Genomic DNA, 15,352 nt, shown 5'->3' with positions numbered 1-15,352 from the left:
GATTTTAATGCTCTAGGCTGGTTTGAATGCATGCTGCTTCTTGATATCTGACTAAAATAGACACACTGGGGGTTTTAGAAAATCGGGTTTTATAAAAATTGCAGAACTCTGTTAATCATTTTCATGTTAATTTATGACTTTTTTTTGGAGAACTACATGCAAGTTTAAATTTGATCACCTTAATATTGGAGAGAAACCTTGAATAAATTCAGGTCTCTTTAAAATCTGTGTGGAATGGAGAATGTGTATTACAGTAATTTCTCTTATGTACATAAGCAATTGGAAACCTTGGAGAAAAGAGAAAAAGGTAAAAATTAGAATTTCACCTTGAAATTCAAGCCTCTGAGTTGGAAAGTAAGTGAAAGTCATAGTAATTTCTTATTTGAATTCTATAGTAATGTACTGTTTTCCTAAATATTCTTTACTGTGTCTCTAATGCTGACAGTGAAACCCACCTTATAATGAGTTTTTTAATACTGAATAATGAACACTTGACATGAGGCTGTATCTGTCTTCTTTCCTTTCACCTCTGGTTATTTTAAGAAAATAAACAGCTTGGATGATAGAAAAGCATGGTGGAATTGGAAAATGATGATTATCAAGGTGGCTGTAGTGATCCCTCTAGTGGAAAGTCTTCTAGCAGTGATTCACTATTGATGCAGGGAGCCCCCAACGTGAGAATAATGTGCAATGACTCTGATTCAGAAGGCTGAACAAATGCTTTATTAAGCTATACAGTATTATATTGCACTACATACTATACTATACTAAACTGTATTAAAGAAAAACCCATGACCCTTTCAGTCAGTCACGACACAGCTTTGACCTAATTGGTCAATCAGTCAAAACAACCATCACCAGAGTCCATTTAACAAATCCCTTTTGGTAAACAATCTCCATAACACATTCCACATGTGCCAAACAACAAGAGCAGCAAGTAGAGATAAGAATTGTTTTCTCTTCTCTCTCTGAGCTTTCTTGCTGCCTTCACCAGGAAAAATCCTGGGAGAGAGAATTATGTCTCTCTCTTTTCAGAGAGTATGTGAATACCACAATTCACCATCATGATGTGCATTCATCTGAGCAGCCAGGAAAGAAAGCTCTAAAGATCTGGATCTGTCTTCATCATCTTTCAGAGTACTAAGTTACTTCACCAATTTGCTGTATCTTTGATTTGCTTTCTTTGATTCTTGCCAGGTACCCTTGGCCTATGCACCTTAATTTGATCGGAAGGGTGGAGAGAAACAGGCAGGGAAAAGAAAGAGGATAGGAAAGAGCCTCACTCTTCATGTGTGAATTAGCCATCAGGTCATGCCTGTCAGCCATTTGGGATTCCTTGTGTTCAAGGCAGAGTGACACTTTTGTAGAACAATGTGTCTCCTCTGCACTTTTAATTGAAAACATCCTCCTGAGCGCAGGTACATGTTCATGCCTGAAAGGACTATTGTTAAAATGTGAGTGAAAGAATTATTTGCAGCTAATAACATTCAATAGTGAAGTTTACATAGTGGAACTAATAAATGGAGAAATAATGTCTGAAAAGCAAAAATCATACTGAGTTACTAAATTTCACATTTCCCATGTGACTGGAATTTCAGCAAAACCGCAATTTCTCAAAGCAAAATCAGATTCCAATTTTGGACTCGGGCTGAAAGCAGAGATAATAAGTATTTTGCAGTATTTAGGTAAAACCTCATGTTTAAGGAAAGCAGAATTAGGAGTTCAGGGAATACCTGCACTTGTAAACAAGATGTTTTGGTAACAAAATAATGTCTTACTTTGAGCTACTACATTTTGCTGTCTCTGAGCAACATTGTCCCAGTAATAGAAGAATTGGTGAAGAGTGGAAAGGGGGAGGGTGTTGGACAAAGAATCTCCCAGAGCAGGTGAGGACTTGGTACACTGATTCACTGGTACTTTTCTCATCATTTCCTCTAGAGGTGCAGGAATGTGCTCCCTCATCCCATCTCTCTTCAGCTAATAATGGCTTAGTTTTCCTCTCACTGACAGCTGCACTGTATTCCATTTCTAAATTGGGAGCATAGGTATGATTTCATGGCAGTCTTCTCAACTGATGGCCATGCCCTTGGGTGTCACACTTGTCATCATGTAACCATGATACTGTTTGGCTTATAAAAACAAACCAGTTCCATAAATATTTAAAGCAAATGGTCTTTTTTTTTTTTTAACCAGAGATCTGGCTTTTGTTGACTTCTGCTCTTTTATCCCTTAAAAAGGATGCTCTTCCAGATCCAGTAGAAAGCTGAAGAAATCCCATTCAATGCAGAATTATCAGTCTCCTGTATTCATTGTTCTTTCCTGAAGAAAGAGATAATGATATTGTATTTCTTGACTTTAAGCTGCCAGTGTAACTGACTCCTCTAGGAGGGAGTATTCCAATAGTTTCTGCATATGAGTATGAAGCACTGCAAATACTAACTTTTTCCCCAAGTTGGAGAAAAACAAAAGACTAAGGTTTTTTTCCATTATGATATTTGCAGCATTCAGACTGGTTTAAGAGGAGGGGACATTAAAACCAAATTGCTGTGATATCTTATCACTTTTTGAGTTCTACAAAGCAGATTGCCAGAGTGGTTTTTTACAAAGGCAGTGGTACCTCCCATTAATAACGATAGCCTGCATAAATTGTGGTGAGAAAAACAAAGGGTTGGAATTGCATAAAACACATTCAGGCTTGCAGAAGTTTTTTGGCTTCCAACAGAATAAAAATAAGACTTCACAATATAATGAATTCAGAGGAGTTTAAGAATAGCCAGCAGTGAAGGGGTTAGGATGTTCACATGATCTATGAGACTGGTCTTCTCCTGAGATAGTGCTTCAACTCTTCCACAAAGGATGATGTGAACATGTGGGAATTCATGTTCTGTGTTGAACCTCAGGGTTTTTGTGGTTTGGGTTTTGGTTTTTTTTTACAAAAATGTGGTTACAATGTAAGTGTTCTTATGCAAAAAGAACAGTGTTCTTTTACTTTAATATATATTGTAGAAAGTGACTTCTTGCCATTAACCTCAGGAGCTAAGCTGTGATTAAAGCTCTAACCGTTTTAAGCAAACACTTGTGCCACAATTGAATACACAATGATAGGCTGGTTTTTTTGTTGCACTGAAATAAAAAAATAAAAATGCATAGGGGTAGAGATGAAAATTTGTTTTTTTGTCTTAGGAAACATTCAGGAAAGGTTTGCAAGATGGTGAAAGGTAAAAATTATAAAATCTGCTTGCTCTAAAAGCTTAAGCTGTGTATGGAAGGAACTGGTCTAGGTATTTCTTTTGAGAGAAAAATACACGGAGCAAAGTGTGGTGCTAAACCCAAAACTATTCAGCAATGTCCTATTCCTCATCACTGTTCTTTCCATAAAATAACTAGCATGGAACTGCTTTTATAAATACTTCTTATGAAGTTGTATGAGAAGTGAAGCTCTTGAAACTTGATATTAAAAAAAAAAAAAAAGAGGAGAGCACTGGCTATGCAAAAACCCTCTCTTTATCAATTACCAAGTAAATATTCATACTTTGAAGAGTATATTTTTTCTATAAGACCTTCTGGGATCTGTGTAGCAGTGGGAGTCCAGTCTCCTCTAAGAATCAGTGTGAGGTGAAGGTATACAGCATCAGCTGACAGGCCTTTCTTTTTTTCTGCCTGAAAATAAAATATAGGCTTTTGTGAGGACAGACTGCAGAAAATGAAAAAGGTGAGGTTTTTAAATAACCACCTTGTCATTACTGCTCTGTGGGATTTGGTATATCTTCACTACTGTACTAGGATATGTACCTCTGGTAAAATAAAAGACAATCAGTGGTAAAAGACCACTTTATCTCCAGCTGCAGTATTTCTGGAAGGATATGTGTTTAAAAATTTCAAATAAAAAATATGGCTTGCCCTCTGTAGATATACACAAATGGAAAAACTGGACAACAGCACTGACTGTTCTCTAGTTAGAAATTAATAGGAAGCAGTGTCAGGGTTCCATAAAGACTTCTGCAGATGTGCTTTAAATGTGTGGAATCTACACATTTGCTACTCTCCAGGAATTCAGGAACAAATTAAATTTGGGCTCTCTGTTACCTGTTTATGGAGGGTGGCAAGGCACCTTCGGTGATACTCTACACTAATGCTTATTAGTGCCATCAGTTTTACTTACACAAATGCATCTTACTTCCCATGCTTTCAGGTCACCAAACTCTTTCTGTGGAACAAAGTTTAAAAATGCTGGTTTAAATCTCTCCAGGACTCCATGGCAAATATTCAGTTGCCAGAGCTTCAATATGAATACCTTAAATATTTCAGAACTATTACTAGTTCAGTCATCTCCCTGCAGAAGGAGGAAAAATACAGTAGATGTATAATATTGCTCTTACTGATAGACTGGATTTGTAATGTAGTCTAAGATCATGTGTTGTACCATGTATGAAATGCAGTAATGCTTTATGTGTATGCACTGGTATCCTGCAGTGTATGCTTTTTATTTTTTTATTAAATGTAGACACTGAAATAAAATCATCTGTAAGTGGGCCCAGTTCTTTTCTGTTTTGAGCAGTTGTGAATAAGGAAGTAGAAAATTGTTAGTGTTCAGAAAGTGTTCATTCCCTTTGCTGTCTCTTTATAAAAATAAACTTGTAAAGAGATTGCAGCAGCTAAAGAATCAGTAATGAATAATAGATTCTTCTTTCCCCAGTCTCTAACATCTACATATAGCAAGCACATCATGCCTAGAAGACAACAACTTATGTTTTGTTTCTCTACCTTGTAGTCTTCTTCATCAAGCCTTGGGAAATGTGGCAGCTTCTGCATTCTGCTGATGAGTTCTGTCTCTGTCAGGCTGATTAGGCCTGACCTTCACTGGGTGGGATTTACAATTGCCCTGTTCATCTGTTAACACACATTCTCCTGGAAAGCTAGTGCATGGTGTTATTGGCAGGGAATGTTAAATTATCTGTATCCTACTTTAAAAAGGTGGGGACAAAGAGTTCTGTCAGCAGCTTAATTTATGCTTAAATCTTTGTGACTATTGAATTCTGCAATAAGCTTTAACCGGGAACAACATATACAACAATACTACTACTACTAATATAATGCTTAATATTCTGTGGTGGTCATGTTTTTTTCACTCACTGATTTGTCCAACATTCTCTACTTTAACTGAGGTTCATGTCTTTCTTCCACAGCTGTGGTGATATTGACAGTCACTTATTAAGCTTTTCCTCCTAGAAACAGCTTTTGGTTGTACATTACAATGTTCTGAACTGCTTTTGTGTTGGCTGTAGTTTAACTGCCAGTCATTCAAAGTAATTTTTTATTCTCTGTGTCTTCTGACTTATGTGAAATATGTTATCTAATATGAGTTAATTTGTCTTGTAAAACTGAACTTTCATTGTTTTCTTTATTAGCTACAGTTATGTAGCTAATATTCAGTTTAGTTCTTATTTGGAAGAATCCTTTAGATTTTTAATCAGGAAAGTCCAAATTAGAATTGAGCATGTTTTAATTTGTTTTTCTTTCCCTTTGAAATACTTCCTGTGAGATATACAATTCCAGCATAAGGAATTATCGATGTTGTGTATTTTGACTGAAGCTGATGGGGAAATTACATTTGTACGGCTACTGCATGCAATGTAACCAACTTCTTATTTTTCTAGATGCACAAGAAGTTTGTTTAGGTTCCATGCACTGTCCTGGATTTGCTTTGTGCCCTTGTAGCTTCCTTTGTTTTCTGCTTTATTTCTGACTGTAAAATAGAAGACCTGTAGCAGGGTATCAGGAGAAATATGTAGAATATTCTCAGTTGCCTCAGTGCTGTTATTATTGGAGTGAAACACAAGCATGCTGCCTGTGGTATCAGTCTGCTACTAGTATCTCAAATGATAGCCAGAACAGAAATGTAATATGTTATATAAATTATGTATATTTCCATCCAATATCTGATACTAGAGTGAGATGTTTGCTATGAACAAAGAGACAATTTATTTGCAGACATGGTGTTTGCCACTCGCGCTCTTTCCTTCACCTAGGTAGGGTATATGCCCTCCATATGTGACTGATTTGTTGTGGCTTTAACCAGAACTGAGTGATCAAAGCCAGGCTTGTTAGTCTAAAAATTGTGCAAATTAGTTCACCAAGCGTTGCAAGTGCTAAGCACACACAACAATTAAAAAAATGTTCTAGACAACAATTTCACGTTTTTGAAAGTTGAATAGGTTGGGTAATTTGCTCTAGCTGCAATTATAATTTCTTTCCTGTGAACATGTGTGTTGGTGGGAATCAATCTGATTGAAATAGAGTACCAGTAAACTTGTTTTCCTGCTTTCAGAAACCTCTCAAGAAAATAATTTAATTTAACATGGTATTTTGCTTTGTACTTGAGCCATTTGTTTATTTTTTATTAAAAGGCAGTCTATTTAAAAACTTGAAATGCGCTCCTCTCTGCAAATGATGCGAGCATCATTAAGCCCCATTAAAATAATTCTGTTTAGAATAAGTCTTCAAAACAACTGAAAATGGAAACAGAAGAAGAAGATACTGATTAGTGCACAATGCAGTGTTTGAATGTATCTGTAAACCAATATATCCTATTGTGCTGGGAAAGCATGGTTTTAGCTGTGGATGATGTCCTCTGCTAGGTTTGTGTAGAGGCATTTGGAAGATGCCTGTGCTGTTAAACAAAAACCTACCTCAGTCTCCTTGAAGGATAATAAATTACATCCACAAGCAGCAGGCAAATTTCCTGCTAGATTACATTGTGTGTGTGCTGATCCCTGATGCTATAGACAGTAAGAGCCCACTGATTGTGCCTGGGCTGATTGCAGCTGAGGAAAGAATTGCTGTGCTGCTGCTTGCTTTGATATCTGCCTGGTCTTCCCTCCCAAAAACAAATGAGGTAGCTAGGCTAAAATTGGTCCAATAGGAGCTTGGTATGGGAAACAGGGAAAATAGTGCAGAATTTGTCCATCAAGAGATGGAGTAGGATATTCCCTCAGTGTCTGCATAGGTTTCCCCTCTTCTCAGATAGAAATGAGAACAAAATATGGAGAAACTGAGTAGGGCACTCTAATTCAGCTGTACAGGGAAGAAATATAAGGGGGGAATATCGTAATGACTGAAGAAAATGCGGAAGTGTGGTGCGGTCTGAAAAAATCACCCTCTTCTCTGGTTTAGTCTTATATATGCAAAGGGGAAGGGAGAGGAGCAGGTGGTTGTTTGGGAAGTGAAGAATGGAAAAGAGTCCTGACAGACATCAAGATACCTGTTTGTGTATGGACAATGTTTTGGAAGAAGGCTCCTATCACTCATGCTCTTGTTGTGTCAGGCCAGCCAGCTCCAAGTTATGTGTGGCCTAAACCCAGTACAGGAATAACCTAAGTGACCAGCTCTCTATGAAAATCTGCTTTGGAAAAATTGCATTAATGCCTGAATCACAGTTTCCTTGGAGGCTCATGGTCTCAGACTTGAAGTATCCTAAACTATTTTCATGTCATGCATCTTGCTGTTATGGTACCTGATGGGATTTAGAAGCAGCTGGAATTTGTTCCATGCTGCATCTCTCTACACATTATGGTTTGCAGCAAACCACAGGGATTTAGAGCAGGGCTAATACCAGTTTACTCTTTCTTTAAAGTTTCATTATGCTGAAAAACATGGTAATTTTTCTAGTCAGATTTTTGTATTTAGCTTTTTTCCCTGTTGTGTGTTTTCCATCACTGCTACCAACCAACAGAGTGTAGAGCCGGGTTGATCACTGCTCATATGATGCAAGGCATCGAAACACAACTGGCTTAAGGAGGTCAGATACTGTTAGAACATGTTAGTGGCTCCTGCAGCAAATTTATGAGAGCGCACAGAATAAAAATTGCAAATAATTGCTGATTAACCAGAACACCAATAAAGACTGAAGATGTCTGTGTAATAGTAAACTATATTTTGGTAGGTCAGACGAGTGCCAGGTTCCAGTGGTCACCTCCATAAAACAGAAGATGGGGACTGGGAGTGGAGTGATGATGAAATGGATGAGAAGAGTGAGGAAGGCAAAGCTGCTATTTCTCAGGAAAAGGTATTTTTGTGCCAAGACATTTATACTCTAAAAGACATTCTGTCTTTATGTTAATTGTTAGTATTTATGGATCTTTGTTGCATAAAGCTGCATAGCTCATATCTCATTGCATTTATTTTCCAGTCACGAAGACTGAAAGAGGAGGAGAACGCAGAGGTAAAAATGTCTTTATCAATTTTTTTTTCTTCCAAGCATTTGAGTAAAGGGATTTCTTTTTCGTGTCTACTGTTAAAAATGTGAATTGAGGTGGGAGTATTGTTCTGCAGCCTTGTATGGCAAGTGCTTGTGAGGATAGAGCTGTTATGCCATTGTGCCTGTAACAATGAACTTCAGCACACAGTGGATAAGATGGATGGGAATTTAAAAGTCACGTTATGTTTGTGCCCAGGAAAATTGATTAAGATAGGTAATATGACTGTTTTTAATGAATCTTTGTAACTAGATCACACTAATTGCTGTCTGTAAGGGTAATGAAGGAGTAGCCAGAACATCTCCAAATAATTTTTTCTTCTTAGTATCTATATCATGACATGTAGCTTATAATTAAAATATTTCCTTCCATACACAGTAAAATAGTTCGGTACTGAAGCATATTAAAAAATTCAGAATAATAAAATGCTATATATGATTTCATGGCCTGTGCTAAGTGTGGGAAGCATTGCTGCTATAATAAATTGTTTAATAGGATTATGGCTTACAGGCTAAATTGTCTTTAAAAATGTCTGTTCGTGGGGTGGATGACCCTTGCCACTTCACCTGCAGTTTTAGATTCTCTGATTTTCGTTGGTGTCAGAGAAATCTTCTAAAAACCTAGCAGCTTCCTGCCAGATTTAGTCCTGTTAGCTCCTGTGATGACCCAATGTCTCCATTGCAAGCCTAATTTACACAGCTCTTCAGCATCTCAGATACTTTATGTAAGCAGGGTACAAAAAAAGGACTTTCACCACACAGTCTTACTGTCTTAAATGTTGAGAGTTCTACTACTTGTGACCTGGTTTATACAGGTAACTCATAATAAAAAAGTTGCTTAGTTTATGAACGAGGAAAAACCCTTTGCTTGAAGTCTTCTGTTGATTTTTGATTTTTGTTTCCTGAAATGCTCTAGCAGATAACTTGGAACTGAGACTAGTGCATTTTGTCACTGTTGGTGTGTGCCTCTTGGGTCTTTGGGATCCACATTCTTATATACTGGCATAACATGTCTGTTGAAGATGCAGAAATAATAGTAGCTTGTATGAATGGAAGGAATTTAATTGAAGCAGGAAAAACACCGTTCTCATTTTAGTGATTGTGAAAAGAATTTTCCAAAAATTCAATTATGTTTGCTGAAAATACACAGATAATAAAATACAGATCTTGCGTAACTTTTTTAAAAATAGCTTTGATATGAAAAACTGTTAAAAAAAGTCAAATGAAATTTGTAATGCAAGTCTTTATTTTGGGAGGGCTTCTGAACCCTTTGTAACTTCTGAACAGGCTCTTCTGTGACTGGTGAAAATATGCCAAGTTTGGTATAAAATCATAGTAGGTTAGAGGAGCCTAGTGCATTCTGTATGTAGGATACACTTTTGCTTGAGACTTCATACAGATTTTAGTTGAGAGCTGGGAGGATATCACAGTGTGAGGGAGGAGTGATAAGGTGAAAGATGTCAGTGTTCCTGATTTTTATCTGTGGAAGACATACTCTGAGCTTGATACCTGCTTTGATGTGCTGCTAGTTCCTTGCATATGGGTAGATGTAAGAATCCCTTAACAACCAAAACTGTTACACAAAAATAATGTGAGTAGCAGTTTGGAATTATTACTGTGTGCATATTATTCGATAGGTAATTGTTGCTTTGGTGCAAGGTGGATTATAAGCTCCTGCACTCAGTGCTTTAATGCAGGCCTTGTTTATTCCTTGTTTCTATGAACTGAAATATGGGAATTTTACTGGGATCAGCTATATTATAGGCTGTGTACTGAAAGTGTTTAAAGGGTTTCTGAGAGTTAGAGAATGTGTTAAATATTCTGTGCTAACTTCAAACTGTTAGCATGGACAGTTTTTTGTGATTTGTTTTTTCCTTTGACATCCTTTACAAGACTTTTTGCTGTTTTTCTCTAATAGTCTCAGTCTGCTGTTAGCGAGGAATACAGTGAAGTTCCATGTGCGGTGAATCTTGTCTTAAGATTAAGGTAAAAGATCCTTCTATTTATTTAGCTGTATTATCTTGATCTCCCTCATTATTTTCATAATATTAACATAAAATCAGTGCTGAAGTGTATAATCTCCCAGTATGACCAGTATGAATAGTGTTTCTGTGACTAATTGCTGTCTTTTAATTGCTTACTGAAATAGTGTAAAATGAAAAGCAGAATATGAATGTGTCTTCAGGCTAAGTGTACCCTTCATTAAGTTTTTTCTCTCTGTTTTTCTATATAATGCAGAATCACAGTGAGAAGTTTTTAATGAGTTTCTTTCACACTTCAGCAGTCAGCCTCTGACAGAAATAAACCATAGCTGTATTACAAGTTGCCTACTCAAAATGTTTTTCACTGACAAGTTTGATCAGCCACTGTGGAGAAGAGATGGGTATTTTAGAAAATGGATACAAATATGTTGTCTGACTTAAATTTTTACTTAGTTGAAATTAGTCAGATTACCTTTAATTAAAATTGAATTGCTTAATTATGCAGTCTAGTGCTTGGATAAAATGATTTCTTCATATGAAACTTTGATAGTTTTTTATGTGTATGATAGCTTTTTTAATGTTTTTTCTTAAAAAGCTTATTACCACTCACTTTAAAACTTGCTTACATCCAGTTTGTGTTGACAGGATATCTATGTGATATCTATCTATCTATCTATCTATCTAATTATTGCTATGGAGAAAAGTTAAGTGTTACCATTTTTAATGCTAACAAAAACATGAGAAGTCAGAAATAATTAGAAAATTACAACCAGTATGTTAGAAACAAATAGCAGATTTATGCTTAACAAATAGCTTTAAAACAGTAGCATCAAAAATTGTTAGTGTCCTGGTTCCACTGTTTGTAATCAGAAAAAAAAAAATTATACTGAATGAGTGCCAACTTTCAAAATCTTTTTTCTTCCCTTTTCTTTGACTACTTTTCTAGTGGCAGCTGCAAAAAAAAAAAAAAAATGCATGGCTGTCAAAGGTTGTATACAAAAGAGAGGATTAATGAATTTTATTGTGGGGATAGGAAAGACTTAGAGATTATTTGGAATAATTTTAGTAGTCCAATTTACATAACTGCCTAGTTATGCTATCAATATTCTTTTCCATCTCTCTGCTGGCAGGTAGATGAAACCATTTACAAACAGACCAATTTGTACTGCTGTGTGGATGTACCAGTGAGGTGCTTTGGGTATCTATAAATTATCATGAATCCCAGAGAGTGATTAGCTTCTTACCCAGTTATTTGCAGTGTTGGCATATTCAGAGGGCAAGCGTTTTAGACCTGCAAGTACAGTGAAACATCAGGAATTATGTGTTCAGTTTGCTGCACAAAGCCACAAGTGAAGGAGGACTGATCCTAAGAGACTTGAGTTTCCAAGCTCTTACTTGCACAATGAACTTCTGTTCTTTTTAAGGATCCTCTTTAATTCATGGCTTGAAAAAATTCCTTCTCCCTACCTTCCCTAAAAGCAAGTTTGTAGTAATGAGGTTAATTTCTTATATTTATGAACATATAGGTGGTTATTGGTAGGAAGGGAAAGAACAAGAATTTCTGTTTTAGGAATCAGAAAGTTTCCCTTAAACAGAAAAAAACAGTCTTGAAGAGCAGATATGCTCTTGAGCCTGGGAACACTGTTGGCAGCATTGAAAAAAACAAAAATCTGATGTGTAATTTTGCAGAGTTTTGTTAGTTTAACTGTCCTGCTTTTGAGGGAAGAATGCTCTGTGGTGCAGACCTCTGTCCCATGTGAGCTCTGGCTGTGTCTGGTCGCAGTGGTAGCAGGGGGGCAGAGTTATAAATCTTGGCACAGGCTTTGCTTCTGCTGGCAGCCTGAGCATGTGAGTAGGGTCAGAGTGTGTGTGTGTTTGGGGGGAATGTAGGGGTGTGGGCTGCAGTAAGTAACACACTTTTCTTTTGTTTGGCACTTTGTGAAGGGCTGATTTGACCGTGAGGGCTACAAGCTGCCTATATCTCCACCCAGCAGCATAGATTCAGAGACAATATTTAGAATTCCTTTATATTTACTAATGTAAAGGCAAGAGTTATTTTGCTTACGGAACATTCACCAAAGCTCAGACAGCCACTGGCTGTCTATATATATTATCTTTAGCAAGGTACCTTTGGTAGCACTTGAGTTGTGCTTCCTGTTCACTGTTGACCCTTTTCACTGTTGAGACTTTGTCTGGAAGTTGATGCAATAATTTAGAGCTTTTTGAGCAGAAACAATTTAGGAGCAGAAAGGCTTGGGATTGTGGATCATAAGATTTAAAGAGTAGTGCCTGGGGATTTGGGACAGGGCAAAGAGTAAGGAGATGGGCAACCTTAAAAAGGAACAAGAGGTGGGCAGAAAGAAAGTGCTTCTCTGCTTTGTTCTTTTTTCCTCTTCTACAATGAGGCTACACTATGACAGCCTATCATATTTTAGATGTTAACTTGAATTTTTTTTCCTAGCAGTATGTTTCAGAACAAGGTTAATAGTACCCATAAAAATTAAAAACTGCTTTCATGAAAGAGGAATTCTGGCAGAAGAATCAATGCACTTAAGTAATTCTTTACCTGGATGGTCAGGTTCTTTTATTCTTTTCCCAGTCACAGCAGGGTTGGACTCATTGAGTAATTCAGTAGGGTGTGCTAAATTAACTCCATCCTTTGTTTACTGCAAATGCCTTGTTGGGGATCAGAAACACATCTCACAGTCTGAAATAATCTTTGAAGAATTCCATGGTACTCTTTATACAAATGGTGGTATTTAACTCTCCTACTCAAGAAAAGGAAAAACCATCCAGACTGATTTATCTGTCATTACCTTGTATTTAATACCTTTCTGTTTTCATAGACTTTTCAGTGAGCTAATTTGTCAAAACAGTTCTCTACTGTCAGGGTTACTTCATTGGCTGGAGACAGCAATTTCCAATTTTTTTTTCTATTTTTTCTGTATTGTGTCTTGGAGTACATTGCCCCAAAAGGGAAATTATCAGCAGGCTGTTCTAGGTAATTCCATGCAAAGCTCTTGAAAGGCTCTAGTATTAAATGCTTAATACGGGCCATTAGTGTTTTAAAGCTCAAATGTAGTTAAGAGACCGTGCTTGAATTTTTCAGTGAGCTGAAAATACTTGTTGTCACTGGCTGGATCTGTTACCACAGTGTGCAACTCTGACCCAGCCTGAGCAATTGTCACTTTGAAATGCTGATGCATTCTTCTGTGTCTTCTGTATCCTCACCCTCAAGAGGAAGTGGTATTTGAGAGTAGGGAGGAATGAAATCTGTAATCCAAATTTGTGTCCAGTAAGGCTGTGAACACAGCATGTCTCAGCAGCAGACCCTGGCAGGAGCTCCACAAAGAGAGGCCAAGGCAATTGTCTGTGATTTAGTCCTGCAACAGGACTGTTCACAGCACCAGGGAAAGCAAGTGGGGAGGAATTACCACCCTGGATTTGAAATTTACAGTCTAACCACCAAGCTGTTACAGATTTAGGAAGGTCACTATTAGAGGTTTGACTACTTGGATTAATAACAGAGATATTTCATGTTAAATTAGGAGACTTGTTAATGGTTAATAGTAAAGAATTACAAATTATCTGAAGCAATCTAAGATGGTTAAATTAGCTCCTATGACAGGAAGATAATTTATTGACAGTAATTTGGTATGTCCCAGGACCTAATTTAATACAGTTCCTGCACACTTGATGCATTAAGCCTATGGAAGAATAAAAGGGGCAAATATTTTACTGGCAAATATTTTATTGGGATATTTCTGTTATTGTATATCTTATTTTGAATAAAGTGTAGAGAAAATGCTAAGGCAGAATTGTTTGTAGTGTCATTCTATTACTTGCATGTAAATGTTTGTGTGTATGTATAATAGAAAAATATTTCTTCTGCTAATGTAGCTGGAAACTGTGGCATTTGATGAGTTCTGAGAACTATACCTCCTGGGGATCTGGACAGACACAAGTCCAAGGAGTAGCTGGCAGCAGGCACTGCAGCAGCAGAGTTGTTAGGACTTGAGTCAAACGTGATTTCCTGTGTGTACCAGGACACAGGCAATGAGTATCACTCACTAGTCTGAACACGAGCTCAAGTGCTGATCTTCCTGCTTTTATGTTGGCCTGGTTTTTTGACCCCTTTCTTACAATATTAATTACACATAAAGTCATAAGAAATGGTACTTGGCTGGAGGTACCTAGTAGAGCTACTCCTGTGTTGGTTAATACCCAAGTTTGAAGCATACATTTATAGGAATAAACCCCCAAGAACTATGAACAAGCAAATCCCAAAATCTGGTCTGGCTGGGGGCAGAATGAGTTTGATAATTGGCTTAGTACCATAAATCAAAATGCTCAATTCTCATTCTGTTTAAAATATTTTTATATGTTTGTTTTGGTATGTTAAACAAAAACTTCCATCATTTCAATCTCTTTTGTAAGAAGTGGGGCTTGTATATCTTTTCACCCGCATTTTTGCTATTCGAGTGGCTTCTGTTATCAAGTGTATTTAATGACAAAATCCACAAACACACTCCCAGCTGTGGAGTAGATTTACAACTGTAAAGTAGCAGAACTTCTGTATAGTCTGGGAATTGATCCAGTTACAAACATAAACAAAAACATTTGTATGATTCTTGAAATAAATGTACCTTTGATTACAGCATTGAGCTGTATTTTGTCACCACATCTAAGGGGTTTGTCCTGGGAATCTGGGAGGTGTGGGGATGTGGTTACTGAACTGAATTTTGTTTCATAGCATGGAGATTTCATTTAAATACCCTGTATAACTGTGATTAAATCATGACTGAAATCATAAGCAGGAACCCTTGATTAAACTATTGATTTTAATCCTACTTTTTCTTTTTACATATATTATTTCCTTCAAAGCTTGCTTCTTAGACATGGTGAATTATATATTTCTTACTCACCTACTTAAGGATGTTTTTATGCCTTGCTGTATTTTTTATTGAAAATAAATTAAAAATTGAAAAATTTACTTTAATTATCACCTAGGTAATCCTGTATGCAATTGCTATACCATCACTCGTTTATAGAAAAATGGTATATTTTTTTTATCAAAACAATGTAAAATGTATAATTATTGAGTCAAGGAATCAAT

The 15,352-nt window shown here is 36.7% G+C and overlaps 1 protein-coding gene across 1 annotated transcript in view; it reads left to right on the top strand.

The window, feature by feature from the left end:
• STK39 (serine/threonine kinase 39) overlaps positions 1-15,352 on the top strand; it is a 79,671-nt gene that overhangs the window by 34,827 nt on the left and 29,492 nt on the right. The window contains exons 11-13 of the mRNA XM_041473175.1: positions 7,943-8,065; positions 8,189-8,221; positions 10,173-10,240. Coding sequence (XP_041329109.1) covers positions 7,943-8,065; positions 8,189-8,221; positions 10,173-10,240 — 224 coding nt within the window. The remainder of the gene's footprint in view (positions 1-7,942; positions 8,066-8,188; positions 8,222-10,172; positions 10,241-15,352) is intronic.

Source organism: Pyrgilauda ruficollis, unplaced genomic scaffold (assembly GCF_017590135.1).
Source record: "Pyrgilauda ruficollis isolate IOZ18807 unplaced genomic scaffold, ASM1759013v1 scaffold3, whole genome shotgun sequence".
Classification (NCBI taxonomy): Eukaryota; Metazoa; Chordata; class Aves; order Passeriformes; family Passeridae; genus Pyrgilauda; species Pyrgilauda ruficollis.
The sequence above is the reverse complement of the archived record's forward strand: the minus strand, read 5'-3'. Positions and strand labels throughout refer to the sequence as shown.